We start from the raw sequence: 19,345 nt of genomic DNA on the forward strand, positions 1-19,345 counted from the left end.
GGCGCAGACGGCTCCGCGGCGCCTGCACCTCTCCGGCACGTCCGGCCGGCCCGCCGCTGCCACCACCACCGCCGCAGCCAGCCGAGCCGCAGCGGCGCACCAGCATACCGGCGCGACCTCGGACCAACACGAGCTGGCGGTCGCACACTGCTGCGGGGCCCTCATTACAGCGAGGGGCAGTGGGTCCGACTCACCAGCCGGTAGGGGCCACGCGCCACACTGAACAAGGGAGGCCATTCCACCACGGAAAAACGTCCAAGGGCAAAAAAGGGTCACAATAAGAAAGCGGGGCCTTCTAACGCCCGCTAAACAGGGAGCCACGTCGTTGAACTGGGCCGCCGCAACAACTAACAAGGACCACAAGGGACCGGGCCTTCTCACCAGCGCATTGGGACCACAACGGGGGAACGGCAGGATCCTACCAGCGGAAAGGGTCCACAACGATAGGCCGGGGACTTCTAGGCAACAAAAAGGGGACACAAGAAGAGACCAGGGTCTTTTCTCCAGCGAAAAGGGGCCACGACAATGGAGCGAGCCCGCCTCCCTACGAAAAAGGGGCCACACCGAGGAAGCGGGGCTGCAAAAGGGGTCACACCGAGGAAGTGGGGTCGTTTAACGGGCGACACCGAGGGAGCGGGGCCGTCTCACCGGCACGCAGACGAGCATGGTGTCGGCCGGCAGCCACAGGACGAGCCGGTCGGAGTCGGTCGGAGCACGGGCCAGCATGGCGGGTGGCGCGCGGCGCCGCCGGCCTGACTCACTCGGCCCTGCGGCGTGCTGCACTCACCGACACACAGACGATCATGGCGGCGCGCTGCGTCGGCTGGCGGCGGCCGACCGGCGTGCGGCGGCGCCGGCAGCTCGGCCCGTATTGAGCGGCGCCGGCCGCCGGCGGCGCGGCGGCGGCGGCGGCCGGAAACAGCCGGCCGGCCCGGCCCGGCCGACGCCGAGCGCGCCGGCCGGCCGGCCGCCGTACAAAGGCACAAAGGAGCGCCACTCGGCCGGCCGCAGCCAGGTCGATCGGCCGCCGCCGAGCCGAGGTCGGAGTCCGCCGGCGGCGCCGAGCCCACTCCCGCGGGGAGGGGAGCCGCACGCACAGCGGCCCAGACACAGACAGCCACGGGGAGGTCTGTAGGGGAGGGGCTGCACACAAAGACCGCGGCTTCTTTCTTTGACTATGGTTTTTGGTCTTCAGATGAGACACTGAATGCAGCAAAATGAGCCGCAGCCTGGCCTAAGCCTATTTCCCGACAGTGCGGCCACGGCCTCCATTTTACCCAGTCATGATCCATGTGGCATCTAACCAGACCAGTCCAGACCAGTTCTACCATGATGGTGTCATCCACCGTGATATCTGACTGGTACCCGACCTCAGCGCCTGCAAAAATCCCGTATTTCATCCGGGGACAGCCGTGGTAACGCGCTGAGAGACTGATAGGGGAGAGTGGGGTAAGATGCCCAGGGTGGGAAAGACGCCCCACCCCCTCTAGCGGCGAAACAAAGAATCGGACCTGGAAATTAATGTTGTTAGCGTAAAGCGGAAGCCTGCCTTGTTAACTGCACAAAAATTTGCGAAGCTCAGTTGGGCAACGGCTGGCTGATGATTGCATGTTTTTTATTTGCTGCTTTCAAAAAATATTTTGGTGTCAAAACATTGTAAATATCAAAGAAGGTTAATAATTTTTGCGTCCCTTGCTATAGTCGTGATACATTAGCATGTGTGTACTGTGTCCCAAACAGTTTGTTTCAGGGTGAAGTTTTATGGCTAACAAATTGTACTGATTTAATGTTACTTCGGTACCTTGGGGTAAGATGCCCCCTGTCCTGATGGGGAAAGACGCCCCCCTAAATCCGTAGTCTGTCCTTTAAACAGCCAGTCAAATCATTTGTCACATACTTGTGATGTAGACAAAAGCCGATCTGGGACTATTGAGAGTCCAGTACGGTCGGGTGCTCCCCATGCCGGTCTCTCGGCCAACATAGCGACTTTTTGGGCGGCATCTGACTCTGAGAGCCCTCACGACGGCCTCTGTGGGCCCCATTATTGGATCCAGGGCCCCTCACAACATCCTTTGAGGGCTCCCACGTTGGCCCCACGGGCCGCGCTGGCATCGGAGGTCCCCACGATGGGCTAGAGGGCCCTCAAGCATCATGAAGACCTATAAGAGCCCCACAGTGGTCTCCGAACGCCACCACGGAGGCTTGTTTGGCCGCGCTGGACTATGATGGCCCTAACGATGACCTCTGAAGCCCCTTACGACTACTTTTGAGGGCCCTTATGATGACGTTTGGTGTCTACTGCAGGCTCGAAGGGACTACTGATTCGTTCAGGCGATTCACGTGCCCATTTACGTCACTTATAGTGCAGGGGGCATCTTTCCCAACGTCAGGGGGCGTCTTTCCCACCCTGTGGGGTAAGATGCCCCCTTTCACTTCTTCAGGAAAATGCTTAATAGCAAAAAAAGTTATAATATTTCAAGCACGAAAGTGTGATATTTTTGAAAAAAAAATGATGTCGGCTTCCGTTGAAACTCCAAGTTTTTGCTTTCCCATCGTCATTTTCGAATAATATATGACATAGCAAAACCCTGGGCATCTTTCCCCACTCTCCCCTACTACCACAGCACCGTTACCTAAAACTCAGCTCAGTTGCTGGCTCTAAATGATCCTTCTAACTATTTTTGGCATGATTCCCCATGGTGCCCACTGCCCGCTGCAATTCATCACGATATTAACCCGCGCCCTGCTGGGGGGGGGGGGGTGTTTGAACACCCCCCCTTGTGGTTTTTCGCGAATATCTCAAAAACGGCGGCGCGGAGCGCCGCCGTTTTCGGTACACCTTATCATACATCAATTCTACACATGTTGTGAAAATTTCAGACCAAGGTCATCCAAGGTCAGGTCACCAGGTCACTTGAAGTGACCTCACCTCATAAAAAGTTTCAATGTCTGTCATAGCTACACCGAGTGACCGATCGCTTTGAAACTTTCAGCGATTGCTAAGAGCAATAGCATGTACAAAATGTATATCTCAGAATTTTGATATCGATGACCTAAGGTCAGGTCAATTTTGCGACCTCCCCATTATAAGTCAATGGGAGAAAATTGAAATGCGTCTCTTTTGGACGAAAGACATTATAAACACTCCCAAACACTGAATTACAAGTGGTTTAGACACTCTGAACATGAAAATGGTGTCCGTGACCCCTGTTTATGCCCTGAGGTCATCTTAGGTCATGAATGGTATCTAACAGTTTTTCGCAAATAACTTTTGATAGAGGCATGCTAGAGCGATGAAAACGCCTTAGATGTGTTCAGCTCGACGATACGAATCGACTGATATGCAACATGACCCTTTCCGGTCAGGTCATGACCTTGACCTGAGGTCAAATTTTCAAGTTGACCTTTCAAGGTCAAGTTATAGTTCATTCGATGCGTCTTGACGAGAGGAACACGATGCCGGTAAAAGTAAGCTCGTACAAGGCTTGGGTCAAAAGTTATTGCAGAAAAACTGTTTCCGAAAAAATCGGCTATTTTTGCAGTTTTTGCCCCCTGCAGGCAAAACCGTTGACGTTAGGTCAAATCTGAGAGAATTACTCAGAAAGGGCGTTAATAGGGCTATCGAATGCGCTTTTCCGCTGCGCTCTAGCTCTATTGGTTCCCGAGTTATGCGTTGGCTTCTTGGAAATTTTCGACATTCGACCTGGAAATCGGCGAAATTTTGCCTTCAATGACCTCTGGTGACCTGACCTTTGACCTGACCAAAAAATTGACCGAAGTGATTTCCTCATTATTTTTGACGCTCTTTCGAACGCCGCCTTCCGCGTATCGCTACGTGGCCCAGGAGCCGAATTAGAAGGGGGGGTGTTCAAACACCCCCCCCCCCCCAGCAGGGCGTGGAAATCCAGGACCCCCAGCAGGGCGCGGGTTAAATACCATTGTCATGTCCAGACAAAGTTCCAGGAGACTGAATAGTGGAAAAAACATGAACACAGCCCACCCTGTTTGCATGAGCGTGTGCATGCTCTTAGTGAAGGAACGTCCACATCATACTCAGTGACGACTGAGACACACAGAGTGGTGACCGTCGCCCGTTGGCGCGTCAGTAGCCTCTTTTCCGGCCTCACGACCTCACAGCCCTGGAGGCACGGCTACCCTGCTGCAATCACGCCTCCGCCGCCAGCGCCAGCCTCCATTGCATATGGCTGGCCTGCGCAACGGCCCCAGACCCGCATCGATTGCCGAGGCCCACGTCACGCCATCTGGACAAAGAAACGCCGACCACGAGTACCACCCACGTCCATAGGTGGCAGCACCAGTCGGCCGGGCGCCGATACGGGCAAGTGCCTCGCTCGTAATTACTTCCGCCATTATCCTGTGCGTATGCCGTTTTAAGCCGGCTTTCGCAACCGTACCGGTGTGGCGTGGGAGGTTGAGCGGGGCACGACGGCGGCGCTGGCGGGGTCACCACCGAGCTGTAGCCGACTGCTGGCGGCGGCGGCGTGACCGAGCCGCGCTCACGGCACGGCGGCCGGCCAAGGCCAGCGGGCGGCGGCCGCGGCTGACACGCGGCACACTGGGCCAGGCGCGGCCTCCGGCCACCGTGACGCGGCAGCCGCGTTTCCCAACGGCGACCGCCAGGCCTGAAAGGTCACGGTGAAAGGTGGCCGAGCAGCAAGGTCACGGGACGCCGCCCGCGGCTGGCGGCCGGGTCGAGACCGCCGGCGCGCGCGGCCCTCCACCGGCACCGGACGCAGCCGCTCTCGCCGGCGGCCGTTTCCGCCAGCAGCGCTCAGTGTCGCCGGGCCGCGGGGCGGGCTGTGTGCAGCGCTGCCGAGCGTGCCGGGCCGGGCCGCGACCGGCCTTGACTGTCGAGGGCTGAGCGCCGGCTCGGCAGGCAGCGGGCCGGACGGCGGCGGCCGCCAGCCCTCCGCGGCGCCTCAGTGCGGCGGCAGGCGCCACCAGAGCAGTCTGCTCGGATTCGAGGCCGTTTGGTCGGCAGTCCCGTCCCCACGGCTGCAGTGGCACGACCACGCTGCGCCCTACGTGGGCGTCTACGGTCATGTAGAAAAAAAATCTGAATGCTAGCCACATTACCTCTAAACATGGTTCACTGTCCCTGCCCGCGGTCAAGTCCGCACAGGGCGCGGGCGGCGGTGCTGGCAGACGATCTAGCTCGTCTCCTGCAGCAGGCGCCCGCTGTAAGGAGGAGAACGCGTCGCGCACGTACCTGCAGCGATCGGATGTGATGCGAGGCGGCGTCACTGGTGGCGTAGTGAGTCAGGTGCGGCGGCTGCGGCGGGTGGCCAGGGTGCGGCGGAGGCGGCGGCCCCGTGTCGGCCGCCACTCCGCGGCCCATCTCACCGCCGTACCGGGACGAGCGGCGCATCGGCGGGCTGTCGGAGGCAGAGAGCATTGTCAGACAGAGGCCAGAGAACACAGTCATTCAAACGCAGAGCGAGATAGATAGCACAGTTAGTCACCTCCGGCAGATAGCGCAGTCAGTTACAAAGCTAGTCAGTGAGAGACGAGTCAGCCATCGGCCGGGGAGAACAGTCAGAGGTCAGAGTCGGTCGTCACAGAAGAGTCAGTCACTCACAGAGCACAATCGGTCACAGAGCACTCAGCACACTCAGTCAGAGGTTAAAGTCGGCAGTCACAGAGCAGAGAGCAGCAGCCACAGTCACAGAAAACACAGAGCAATTAGTCGCAGAGCACAGAGCAGTCAAACAGAGAGCTTAGTCAGACATAGAACACGGTCAGTCAGAGAGCACACTTCAGTGACAGTGAAAAGTGACGGCAGTCAGAGTCAGCCAGTGACACAGAGCCGGTCAGTGACCGGCCTGTCTGACTGACTGACGGCGGCGTCACGACACAATCCGTCAGAGGTCACAGCAGTCACCGAGCACAGGGCCAGTCAGTGACGCTGACGGCGGCGCCAGGGCACCAGTCCGTCACCGCGCACGTCAGTGGATTCCCGGCGCGCTGCTGGCCTGGCCCCGGCCGCTGCGCAGCGCCTCCCAGTACAAACACAGCCGGGCGGGCCTGGCGCCGACGGGGCGCCGGTCACCGTCGCGGCCGGCCAGCCTATCGGCCGCGGCTGACGGAAGCACAGCTCTCGAAACGATAGACAGTTCGAGCGGCGCTACAGCTAGACAGTTGGAGCAGCGCTACAGCTCGCGGTCTCACAGAACATGCAAATACTAAAACAAGTGTCTTCGTAGAACACATGGACTTAAAATAAGTCGCTCCACAAATCCTATTATGGTCTAAAACTCCAAAGAGCTGACGGCAGGCAGGCGGGCGGGTCCGGGCGGCGACTGACCTGCGGTGGTGGCGGCCGCCGTCACCGGGGGGCCGGCGGCCCGACGACAGCCGGCGCCTGTGGGCCGGCGGCGGCGGCGGCGACGCGGCGCGGCCCGGCGGCGGCGCGGCGGCCGCCGCTCCGGCCGGCGGCTCCTCCGGCGGCGGCGTCAGCTCCAGGTGCTGGCCACTCAGAGAGATGCGCCGCCGTTTGCGACTGGGCGACTCACCGGCCTGCGGCAGAACACGATACGGTCAGACAGAGAGAAAACGGGACGGAGAGGCGCGCCGCTCGGCAGCCCCAGTTCGTTGGGGAAGACCACCGGCCCACCAGCCACAGTCGGCACGAGCAGACCTCACGGAAAGTCATCAGTCACGGCGGCGGCAGTCACGAACCGCCGCAGAGATCCCCCGAAAAGTCCGAAATCGGGACAACGCCACCAGGCGTCTCCAGTTTTCCCCACACCTCGACAGTCCCAGTTCTCTAAATATCCAGGGAAAAGCGGTCTGAGCTGAAGTCGCATCGTTTTCACTTGCCCTCGAGGTTGACGCTTGTCTGTTCACTCACGCGACAAAATCAATGACCATCAAATCCAGTCAATGAGACTGGCAATCAGCAAATCAGCGAGACCCTGCAAGATAAGGGCGAGCGGCATTCCAGGTCGGCAGGTCGAGGTGGCCGGCCGTTACGTCAGTGTCACGGGCCGTGACGCAGCCTCTGGCGTCCCACCTCGTCACGGTCGCCTGCTACTGACGGCTGTTACCGGGCGGCGCAGTTGGGCAACTGAGGCCCGCCACCGTCAATGGCTGCCGAGAGGCTCGGCGGGGAGCGACAAGGTCGAGGGGACGGAGCTCTACCAGCCCCTCTATAGGGGCTACATAGTACGTACGGTACCATCCTTTCCGTATCTGTTCAGATAAGACAACTTTTACACGGTCCGAAATGGGGCATTTCATTACAAAGCGATATCAGCGCAAGAAGGACATGACTCACAAAACATTTCTTCAGTATTACTCAAGCCTTGGCATATTTTTTGACTATTCATCAATGCAACAAAAATATATGGCATTGGAATACAAGTCAAATTCCTAAAAAGTAAAAAATAAAAATTCTTGTAAGAATTATAAGAATTCTTGTATGAGAAAATGTGTCCTTCACCAACATCATACGAGCTAGGGATTCCCGTTGACTGAGCTTGCTGGAGAGACGAGGCGTCATCTTCCCCTGAAATGTCACGGCAGTCTAGCTCGTCGGGTATCTCCCAGGGGGCTTTGTGCCGGGAGGAGCGCGCTATATGTATAAACGTCTAGGCCCGGAAAATAATGGTTGAAAACTCGTTTTTTGCCCATTTTCGTGGCGGGGCTGGCCGTTTTTCGGCGGGGTGCGGCGGGCGGCGTTTTTCTCCCTTCCGTCCCCATTTGGCTGGGTTTTTGTGGGCCAGAGCCGGGTCGGCGGGAAGCGTTCACCGACCGGCGCCGAGGCCAGCCGCCTTTTTCAGCCGGGCCGGCCGGCAGGCGCAGCGGCCTCACGGATTTGGTGCGCGCGCCGCCGCCTGGGCCGGTCCTGCCGCCGCCGCCGCCGCCGCCGCCGCAGCGCCCGCCGTCCAAGGACATGTGAACCTCCTGGTGACGGCCTCCAGCCCAACCACAGCGTCGACGGCGATGAGCAGCGGGGTCGGCCTCGGTCACCGCCGTCCCGGCCGGACCAGCGCGGCCCAGGGAACGCCATACAATGTCCGTGTTGGACTTAGGCGCTTATAGAAAAACTCGTGTTAGAATCAGTCGACCAAACGGCGGTCAGTCACGCAGGGGAGAGCTGTTGAGCGCTGTCGGCTGGGACATGAGTCGGAGCCGGCCTGTGCCGGGCAGGGGCGCCTGGAGGAGCGGGGCGGGGACGGCGGATGGGGCCGCCGGCACCGCTGCGCCGCCGTAGGACGATAGTGTGCGGATCTTGCCGGTCCGTGTGGCGCACTGGGCCTATCGGTGCGTCATCACTGCGCGCCTGATCCCCGGTCGAGAGGCGCCGTGGGCAGCGAGCGCCGAGCGGCGGCGCTGAGCCGTACCGCCACTGCGGCGGGGGCGGAGCGCCCTAATGACCGGCCCACGGCCGCTCGGCAAATGGCAGCGGCCGGCCGGCCTCGGCGGCTCGGCGGCGGCGGCCGCGCTGCCGTCTCAGTTGGTTCGGAGCCAGCCAGCCAGCCAGCCACACACTCAGCTGGTTTGGAGTCAGCCAGCCACACACTCGGCTGGTTTGGAGGTAGCCTCAAAATATGTTCGTTTGAAGCTAGCCTCACACCCTGCTGGTTTGGAGCTGGCCTCCTCACAGCTGGTTTGAAGCCAGTCTCACACATAGCTGGTTTGGAGCCACTGCTGGTTTAGAGGCAGCCACGTACTCGTCTGGTTTGTAGTCAGCCGGCCTCGCAGTTGATTTGGAGGCTGGAGCAGCTCGCAAATATGGCTGGTTTGGAGCCGGTCTCCCACTCGAATGGTTTGGAGCGCGACGTGTGGTCCACAGCCGGTCACTAATCGGTAAAATACATTTTGGAGGATATTGCAAGGCGCAAACGAATACGGAAAAAGTTCACCAAATTTCACTACAAAAGCAATATAAGTTTGCAAACCATAAGTGCGACACATGTTTTCAGCATCGATCAGTTACATCGCACACCATACTGACCATGCCAGTCGGTAGCCCAGCTGCATTCGTTACTACGTGGACCGAGTCGAACTGGTGGAAGGCCAGTCGCAGTACAAGGACAGAGTAGTAACATATTACGGCCTACACCTGGCCGACGTTCAGGAATGTAGACAGACAAAAAAGGACGGCGAAAGTGGACAAAAAAGGGATCGCTCTCGGTTCACGGATGAACTGGAGGCAGAGCAAACATAAGAGATGATAAGCAATGTATCTAAATTATTCAACCAAGGCGATCTAGGTAAATGTGTCTTTATATGTCAGGAGTCTTTCTAAAGAAATGAGGATCCAGTTACCGAAGAAAGCGATGGCCATATTGTTCGCTTCAAAGCAAACCCGTGTAGCAATCAGCTCATGCAAGCCAGTCGCTGACCAGACTCAGCACTTCTGCTACCACTCTGGTAGCAGCGCCGAGCCTGCCCCTCCCGCAGCGCTGCCTCCCCGACGGCGCCAGCCCTCAGCGCCTCCCCGCGCCCCCTGCCGGCCCGGCCGCCGAGAAGCCCCGTCCGTCCCTCGGCCGGGGAGGGAGCAACGCTCGGCGTTCCGGCGGCGGCGGCGGCAGTGAGCGCCACTCGCCGCCCCGCTAGGCCGGCGCCTTGTTTTCGTCGCGCCCGTGCACCGGCGCTGCGGGCACCGCTGCCGGGCGGGCGCTGATGGAACGCGCCGGTCGGGCCGGGCCGAGCCGCCGACCTCGCTGTGACCGTGCCGGCCCTCGCCATGTCCTCCAGCGCGGCGGCGGCGCCAATTTTCTGCTGGCTGCCGCCGGCGAACAAAGCGGCGGCGGCGGCGCCGAGGCCTCGCCGCTCGGCCGGCCACGACTGCGGCGCCGGGGTAGCGGGCAATTTTTCACGGCACCTGTGTGCTGTTGCTCCGACCGGGGAGGGCCGCGAGTCCACAGGGAATGCCTCAAAATATACAGGGAACTGATGAAAATGGAGGGGAGAAAATGATGGATGATCGTAATGAAAATAATGCAAGGAAAATTCGGAGGGCGCGAAGTTCATTCCAGATATGAGCAGTAACGAAAAAGAATATGATTCCAACATGTTTTCAAAATCAGAGGAGAAATTAATTTGAAAACAGCTAGCTTTGTTTGGTCGCACGGGTCAAGTGTGTCCTCGGCCGGCGGGCGGGCCACGTGCCCCGTCTGCCGGCCTTGTTGCCGGGCAAGGCGGGGGTGGGGAGCGGCGGCAGGTGCCGGCGGGGGAGTGTGCCTCTGACCCTGGCCGCCGGGCCCGGCCCAAGGTCGCTCGAGCCGCCCGAGCGCCGCCGCGGCCGCCCGGCCACCGAACTCTCCGCGGAGAGAAAACAGCGGGCCGAGTGACGTCATCAACGCCACGGCCCCCAAAAACGGGGCCGGGCTCGGCCGATTTGTGACTCAGGCCAGCGCGGACGACTGTCTCCGAAGAACACGCACCCTGCTTACGAAATGAAAGCGGAGTCAGCAATGAGTCTATCGGGGCACCAGCGTGGGGTGCCGGCCCCTTTTCTATACAGGGTAGCCAAACATGCAGTATACTCAGCCCGGCTGGAGCCCCCACTCCGCAGCTGCGGCAGTACCCTGGCTGGGCGCGCGGTGCACCGTGTGGTCGCCACATGCGCCGGCCGGCGCCCGGGAGCGCGGCGGCCGCGGCGTGTTTGGCACGGCGCGCCCGCTTCATTAGCGCCGGCCCGGCTGCACGGCCGCGGCGGCGCGCTGCCGGCCGAAAAACAGCCGCCGCTCGCCGCTCCAGTGGCGGCTCCGGTGCGTCGAGGGACGGCCGGCCGGCCGGGCAAAACACGACCCCGCTCCGGGCTCCGGCCGCCGGCCGACCAAACAAACCTGTACCGCCGGAGCGCGGCTGCAGCGCGCTGGGAGCCGGTCGCCCTAAGCCCACCGGCTCACATACGCTCCACAGGTCCCACACGGCCGAGCACGGAGGTAGGTTGCTGCCTGCTGGTGCCCGGAGGACAGCTCGCACGGCTCGCACGACGAATCCAGACAGTACAGAAACGCCAACAGCCGTCGGCAACGGCATAGCGCGGCAGAAAACGGCCACATCCGGCAGGTAGGTAAGCCCAGCTCAAAGTATCAGCTCCGGTGCGGCATCAAAGCTTAAAACAGCCAGAGAAAAGAGTAGCACGTGCAGTCAATCTTCATCAGATGGAAAACCAAGACCAATTCCAGTGCTGGAAGGCTGGTGGTGCTCCTTCAGGAATGCGCTCGCAACAGTTATTCACGCTCTGCTCCCATCGTCGGCCACAGACTTTTCCGGTTAGTCATACGTGCCCGACGCATTGCGGGCCTGGCGATCTCACCAGTTCCGTGATGATAAGCGATTACCCGTCGGATTACAGAGGAAATGTAACTGAACAAAAGGCGGGCTGGGCCGGCCCGGCTCGTGTAGCGGACACCGGCGGGTGCCGACCGGGAAAGGCGGCACGCCGCCAGCACGGCACCGCGGCCGTGCTCCGTGCCCGGCCCGGCGGCCGTTGACGTGCCGCAGTCCGTGGCCGGCCCGCTGCGCCGTCTATCCTTGTCGGCTGTCACCATGCGTGCATCGTCTATCCTGGTTCACACCGGCGGCCGGTTTCGGCGAGGCCGCCGGCGGCACAGTCACGCCGGCTCGGGCAGCGCCATTCCTGTCGGTTCCCAGGCCGACAGCGGGGCCTCCAGCGTGTCCGTCCGGCTGCCGTCAGGGCCGCCGTCCGTCCGCCGGGACGGGGGCGCGCCACCAAAAAAAAAAGGCCGCCGCCGCCGACACCCTCTTTCCTCCGCGGCTGTCTCCAGGCTGAAAGCCGAGCGGCGGCCGACATTTACCAGTATAAATCTCCACCACAATGACACATTTATTCCGTTACACGAGCTATTGAAGTGACGCTGGCGGCTGCCAGTGTACCCCTTGCTCGTCGGCTGCCGCTTTATTGAGGCGGTGCGCGGCTGTCTGGGCCGATTCGGCGAGTCGGTCTGGCGCCCAAAGGGTGCGCCCGCACCCCATCCGGCGGGGGCCGACCGAGACCGGCTGCCCTTCAGAAAATCCATGGAGCCATAGACCGTCCCAGCGCCGGCGGACGGACGGGCGACGGCAGGTGGCCACGGGAGAGTGGGAAAGGAAACGAGAGCGGGCAGAGGGGAGGCCGCAGAATACCTCAGGGAAACACTTGCCATCAAAAGTGATTAAACGATAAATCTATAAGAGTTGCCAGGTGCAATGTGTCCCATAAGTCCCAGAATAGCATCGTGAGCCGCAGAACGGAACAAACAATGTCACACGACGAAGCTAAAAATAAGGGTACATTGAACTCATTCAAAAGACGGACTTCAATAACAGAATGCATGCTGATAACGTAACACAGAAACAGTAAAAAAGCAATGCTAGATACAAGCGACAAGTGACGGCGAAGGAGCAAGTTCCAAGACATAGTTTTTTTTTTGTCACTCCACCAGTCGAGGTTGGGGAACAAACTCGTCACTGGACGGAGTTGAGGGGAGTGAGGAAGCCACCAGCTGGAGTTTGAGAGGAAAACGGAAAACATTCCGGAACGGGGGGGGGGGGAGGGAGACGAACAGAGACGGCCGTGTGACTGACCCCTACTCCGACCTAGCTCCTCCCCACAGGGAAGCGGTCCGAAGGCAAGGCTCGCAGCGGCCCAGCGGGCGCTGTCCGGTCCTCCAGACAGCCGGCTCCTTCACCGGACGGTCGTTCAACCCGTCAGACCTCAGCCCAGTCCCTAATCCGACACCTCACGAAACCTGCACCGCGCTCCTCCCCAGGGATGCGGAGCCGGAGCCGGAGTCGGAGCCGGAGCCGCCGGAGCCGGCATATTTTGCCCGGAGCCGGAGCCGGAGCCGGAGCCGTGAAACAATATAGCCCGGAGCCGGAGCCGGAGCCGGAGCCGCCAAAAAAGGGGGCGACTCCGGCTCCTTTTTATTTTTTGAAGAGGAAAAAAATAATTGACCTAGTTCGGTTTGACAGTACAAGGCAGTAAAACATATCGTACTATTGTCTCAATATAAGTGCCCAGGCGACCTGTACTTTTGATGCGGTGCATACCCTCACCCTCGCCACAATGCGAGTGGGGGTGACGCTGGCTGGGAGGAGGGGTGCACTCGGCCCGAGTTGTGGCGAGGGTAAGGGTATTCACCGCATCAAAACTACAGATCGCCTGGGCCCTTATCTTGAGACCAATAGTACGTCATGGGCCATCAAGTGAATGAAAAAGCCGAATATCCCCAGTATCCCACAGTACGCAATCAACTTCCTGTCTGCTCCTCCCCCCCCCCCCCACTCACGTCTACTGCATCCCCAGAACATGAGGACCGGTCATCAGGTGACCGCCATTGTTTTGAAGCCAGTGCAGTGGACTGCGACTCCCAGCACCGTCTCTTCCCACCCCCACCCCCACCCCCCAATGCCGCTGAGATGGGTGTCAGCTTACGATGGTTCAGTGAACTCCGATTCGCGGCGACTGCGTTTCCAATGCCATCGCTTCCTAGTCCTTTGTTCTGCCAGTTCTCTCCGAGGTGCGTTTGCGCGGGGACGCGGTGAGCCGGTCATGGCAAGAGTAGGTAACGCGTATAACCAAGCCAATTTTTCTTCCACCCGTATTTAATTGATTGCATAGGGGATGTACTGAGTCGGAGCCGGAGCCGCCGGAGCCGGAGCCGCCGGAGCCGAACCATTTTACTCGGAGCCGGAGCCGGAGCCGGAGCCGCCATAACATTTCACCCGGAGCCGGAGCCGGAGCCGGAGCCGATTTTTTTCTCCGGAGCCGGAGCCGGAGCCGGAGCCGTTTGAAATTTCCACGGCTCCGCATCCCTGCCCTCCCACAGTCCGTCGACTCCTTCAGCGCTAGCGCTACCAACTTGCAAACTGGAAAACGCAATTAATTTACGTAACTTTAGGTTCTTACATTTATCAACTACGATCATGTGTGCCCAAATTATAGCTGAAGGTATGGAATAAACAATGCCGAAGGGAGGCCTCTACTTATACCTATTCCTCTTTCGGCATAGATGGAAATATTTACACCAATACTTATTTCGTGCCGTAGAACCGCTACGGGAAAAACTTCAGTAGCTACAGTTACACCCAGCGATAATTACGGAGCCCACTCAGAGCCACAACGGCTCTCGCCGAGTCAAACATCGGCTGGCGAACTCGAGGAAAACACCCGACACTGGTGCCACTGACTTTGTAGTGCAGCGCACCTGACGGTGAGCCGATCGTCAACACCCTCCGTCGGCCTCCTACCACCCCTACCCCCACCTGAATACCCCGCGCAAACAGCGTTCACCGATCTCCCCTCGCCGTCCCAGGCAACGATCCTCCCCAGCCCGTCGGGCACCCGGCGCCTTTCTCTGAACCCCACGGACTGAATCCCGACTGTGAGCCTGACGGGGTGAATCACCCCACGTGCAGTCCTGGGACCGAACGGCGCCGGTATGAAGGGATGGAGGAGGGAGGTGGAGGGAGGGCGGAGGGAGGCGGAGGGAGGCGGAGGGACGACGGAGGGACGGCGGAGGGACGGCGGAGGGAGGGCGGAGGGAGGCGGAGGGAGGCGGAGGGTCGGCGGAGGGAGGCGGAGGGAGGTCGGAGGGAGGCGGAGGGACGGCGAGGGAATAGCGGAGGAAGGTAGAGGGACGGCAGAAGGGTGGTGAAGGGACGGCCGACGGACAGTGAAGCAGAAGGGATGGATGAAAACTAGCAAAGGGACAAGGAAAGGGAGGTATGGCGGAGGGACAGTGCGAAGTGCGACGGGGTTATGAAGAAAGGGCGAAAGCGCAGTAAAGATGACTGGGAAAAGACAGTAGACACCGAGGAAGGTGAAGGGGCAGCCAATGGACGGAAGCGATAGCGGGCTGTGAATCGATAACGGAGGGGCAGATCACAGGGGGCGCTGAAGGAGCAGCGGAAGGATGAAAGGCCTCACAGTGGACCCAGTGGGGGATTTGAGTGTTACTGCACTGCACTGTGCACTGCGCAGTCCGCGTGCACAGGCACGGCCGGCGGCCGCCTACCTTTCGGTCGTCGCTGCGGAAGGTGTTGAAGAGTGCCTGGTTGGAGAGAGGTCCTCCACTACCCAGCTGGGCAGCGGCTGCTGCAGCGGCCGCCTGCATGCTTTGCACCTCTGCAAAGGTAGAGACAGCGTGTCACACACGGCTGGGCGGCGTCACACACGTCGCCGCACGTCACGAAGGCTGCCCCGCCCCGGCGGCCTGGCCCGGCCCCAGGCACACGGTGACGGGCCACACGCTGGCGCACACCTGTAACAGGGCCGCGGCGGTGCGGCGCGCCCGGCCGCAGCCCGTTTTCCCCGGCGGCTGAGGAAAGTGCACGGCGCCCCACACCATGCGAACACGACATATAGGGCGCTGCGGCGCCGTCACACCGCGGCGCGGCGACACGGACACGGCGCAGGCTCGGCAGCCGCGCCGCCAGCATTCTCCACCAGTCATCAACTCTGCGCCGGGCAGGCCTCCGCCGAAGCCACCCAAATGTGATGCTGAAGCTGGAGGAATACGGGAGCACCAATGGCCGCTCCCCTCCCTCCAATAAAGCCCCCCCCCCCCACCATCACTGCCTTGATAGGCAAGATAGGCAGCTGGCGAGCCCAGTGCAGCCAATGCCGGGCCTCGCCCCAGAGCGACTCTAATTTCGGCGTCGGCAGCTCGCCGTCGTATTTTATGGAAATGAATGTTTTACGCGGAGGGAGACACGCATCGACCGTCGCGCATCCGGTGCGTCCCAGCGCGTAACGGGGACGCGTAACGGGCCGGCGCACGCGCACCGAGCACCGCCGGGGGACCGGCGCGGCGGCCGCTCGCCCCGCCCTGGTCGGTCGGCTTCCCACAGGGGTCGATTCATTCGGGGCGGCCCGTCCGCTGACGTGGTTCGACCGGCGCGCCCAGCTGAAGTGGCAGCCTGCCAGGCGGCCGTTCCGAGGCCCACACGGGCTGGGGCGCCGCGTCACTGGCGGACGTGGGGTGGGGCGCGCCGGCCAGCCGGCGCCGCAGCCCGGCCGGCCGACCAGCGAGCCGCGCCAGCTCGCTGTGCCCCGGCGGCGCGGCGCTCGGCTCGGGCGCGGGTGTCGCCGCCGCCAACTGCGTTGCCGGGCGGTCCGTCGTTCATTGATCCAGCCCGCGGAGCACCGCCGGCCGCCGCCCGATCGAAACCTATTTCATTCGGGCGCGCAATTCCCTTCGCGTAAGGGGACGGCAGCGGCGGCGGCGGCCGAGCGACGATGACGGCACCGGCGCCGGCTGAGCCGCGCACGCACTTACACTCGCATGCAGCACAACCGTGGCTCATAAAAGATGCACGCCACCGAGGTCCAAGAGGGCCCGCTCGGCGGCTGCCGTCTGCTGAACGGCAGTCTGCAGCCGGAGCGGGCCCGGCCGACTGGCGCCGCCCGCCTCTAATGAAACCGGCCGCCAGCCTAAACTCGAGAGGCGCGCCGAGGCCGTATTGATCCCGGCTGGCACGACGGAGGGCCAGGAGAGAGCCGAGAGAGGGAACAGAGGCGGGGAGAGACGAAAAAGGCGCCACAAAACCTGCCCCAGGAGATATACCGGCGGCGGAGGGAGACGCGCCGCCCTCCGCCCGCCGCCTCTCGCCGTTATCACTCGCCACGGGGAACAGCCCGAGGCGCGCCGCCACGCCGCGCCGCAATGGCGCCCGCGCGACATTTCCGGCGCACCTCGGCCGAGATTAATATTTCCGCCCAGCGGCGACCGGCGTGCCTGGTGGACGTGATCCGCCGGTGCGGCCGGACCGTCCGGTACAGCCGGACGACGACCGGACCGTCCGCGTCAGCGACCGGAACGTCCGCGACGGAGGCCGATCTGAGGCCACAGTCCGACCGGCACCGCGTCGCCGATCACGCGGCGCCAGGGCCGCGATAGGGAATCTCGGATGAGCGCCTCCCGCTGCGGCGGCAGAGTGGAGGTCGCGCCGGCCGAGCCGACTCAGCGGACGGCTCTCACAGCCCTGACCGGCAGACCATTCCGGGAATGGCCCGGCGCGCCCGATGGCAGCGGCCGCGGGGCCCACTGACTCCGGCTCACAGCCCCGCCTTGCAGGCCAGATTGCGGCGCGTCCGCCGTCCCCCGTCTCGGGAACAAAGCCGCGCCTCCCCGCCGCCCACCGGCCACCACCGCAAATTGTCGCCTCTGGCTCGGCGGGAGCGCCGTCGCACGCGCGTGAGAGCCGCAGCGCCGGCGGAGGGGCGCCGAGCCGCGCCGGCAGAGCTGGGCGGCTGCCAGCCAGCGCGGCCTCCCGCGCCGCGCCTCTGCCAGAGAGCGTACACACGCCACAGAGGCGGGACCTCCTCACAATTATTTACAAACACGGCGCGGGGTCGATAGACGGCCGGCGGACGGGGCCGGGGGCGGTCGGCGCCCGGAGAGCGCAGCGACGTGCCGTGCCTCTCGCGTCACTGGCACTGCTTGGTATGCAGGCTAATACGAGCGCCGTCAGCGGGGACCAGAGACCGCGCTATGCCTGGTCCGCGGAGGACACCGAGTGCAGTGGCGGCCGAGCCGAACGGTCCCGTCCCTCGCCCTCTCCGTGTGTGTGGTTGGGGGTCAGCGGCCGGTGAGCCCGACCCTCTCGGTGCCGCTGATCACGGCTGGCCGCAGGCGCCGGTAGCACGCGCTCGTCCCTGTCCGCCTGGCGAAGCAGCAGAGCGCTTCAGAAATGTGAGCGCATCACGCGTCCTCGGTTGGCGCCGGAGGCACCAGTCTTCCGAGGCTCAGCCAGGAACTCGGCCTTCGGAGACCGAGATGACATGACCCTGGTGCTGGTCTTCGGTGACCTCCGAGACAAATAATGCGAGCTCCAACAAGGCAGCTTCTTATCATAATGCCGATCAAATAGCATATGGATGTGAAGACAACGTCACAGCATAAAATATACATAAAAAAGAATACGCACAACGTTCTTGTATCAGTATACGCCGCCAGGACATACGCATTTGTAGAAAAAGAGCCTCTAGCAGAAATATTGTGTGGCTTATCAACTAAACAATTGGTAGCCCAGACTGGATAAAATAGTTATGCGAGCAGCTGACCAGTTGCTGGCCTACAACAAGCACTCATTCTAGTTGGACTCCACAAGATATCTGACTGGCTGAAAAAGTTAGCCACCTTTGCCGAAACAAAGCTACACGTTACAAAGCCAGAGATCTGCCCGGCGCTGCGGCCGGCGGCCCGCCGCAGTGACAGTCCTACCGTGTCAGCCAGATGTGTCAGCTCCCGGTCTGCGTCCCGCACCAGAGGACCTCGGTCCCTCAGCACCTGTTGTCGCGCCCACGGCCCGCACTGCAGTGGCAGCCGCGCACCGGCACCACATCAGCTGCGTCCCGCCGCGCCTGTGTGCCGGCCCGGAGCCCACACAGCCCCGCCAGGAGCGCTCCCAGGCCGGACAGAGGTGCGTTTTCAAACGGCCCGGGCCGCAGAGGGGGCCGCCGCCGCTGGGAGCCGTGCCAACGGCCGGCGGCGCGCACACAGCGCCCTGAGAGCGCGCCTTTATCCGCCAGGACGGCGCGCGTCGATTTATGGCGCGCCGGCCAGATTCGTACACAGAGGAGCGGCGCCGGCGCGGTGCGGCACCAGCTGGTCGCGGCGGCGCAGACGTCACGACCGATCACGGACCATTGCTCCGCGGCTCACAGACGAAATCAGCGCTCAAACAGAACTCATGAAAATGGAGGAAAGTACGTATCGCGCTGCCACCTTCACGCTCCTACCTCATCAATTGGGGCGCGAAAGTCGGCACCGTCGTGCACGACGAGCCTGGGCCCGGCTCACCGAGTATTGCTGCACCGCGCCCGAGGCGTGGCCACATTCGGCGCCACCAGCCGGCTGGTTGCGTCAAGAACGCACTGAAACGCAACGCCGCACAGCCGCGCCCGGCTTTGAGGCGCGTGAAACGAGCCCGGCCGGCAAGGCCCGTGCGAAAGCCGTGTTCACACGGCGAGGCAGCTGAGAATGCAGTGCTGTTCGTACGTAGAAAATGGGTCGGTCTGGCCTGCGTTTCAGTCGGTGCCGGAGGACTGCCAACTCAGCCTGAGCTGGCACTGCTGGGTCGTTTGAGGCGTTACGTAGGCACAAGACGATTTACAATAGAAAATTGCGATTACTCGGCCTAAAACCACGCAGGCATAAGGTATACCTTGTGCACTAAATATCTAATCGAGCGGGGACAAACTACCGCAATAGCGTGCGCATTTCAGCGTGTATCCGAGCGATGTGGCATGTTTCACCGGGCGCCGCCGGTCTCAGCTGCCGAGCCGGTCCGTGGCGGATGGCGGACCGGTCCGGGCGGCCCGACCGGCCGCTGAGCAGCGGCTGGGGACGTCCCCCGT

General features: G+C 61.8%; 1 protein-coding gene across 1 annotated transcript in view; it reads right to left on the reverse strand.

Moving 5' to 3' along the window:
- The window catches only part of LOC122381214 (RING finger protein 44-like), a 41,388-nt gene that overhangs the window by 10,107 nt on the left and 11,936 nt on the right, over positions 1 to 19,345 (reverse strand). Inside the window, exons 4-6 of the mRNA XM_043365132.1 lie at positions 15,000 to 15,109; positions 6,326 to 6,537; positions 5,231 to 5,396 (exon numbers count right to left, since the gene is read on the reverse strand). Coding sequence (XP_043221067.1) covers positions 5,231 to 5,396; positions 6,326 to 6,537; positions 15,000 to 15,109 — 488 coding nt within the window. The remainder of the gene's footprint in view (positions 1 to 5,230; positions 5,397 to 6,325; positions 6,538 to 14,999; positions 15,110 to 19,345) is intronic.

Source organism: Amphibalanus amphitrite, unplaced genomic scaffold (assembly GCF_019059575.1).
Source record: "Amphibalanus amphitrite isolate SeventyFive unplaced genomic scaffold, NRLGWU_Aamphi_draft 000116F_arrow, whole genome shotgun sequence".
NCBI lineage: Eukaryota > Metazoa > Arthropoda > Thecostraca > Balanomorpha > Balanidae > Amphibalanus > Amphibalanus amphitrite.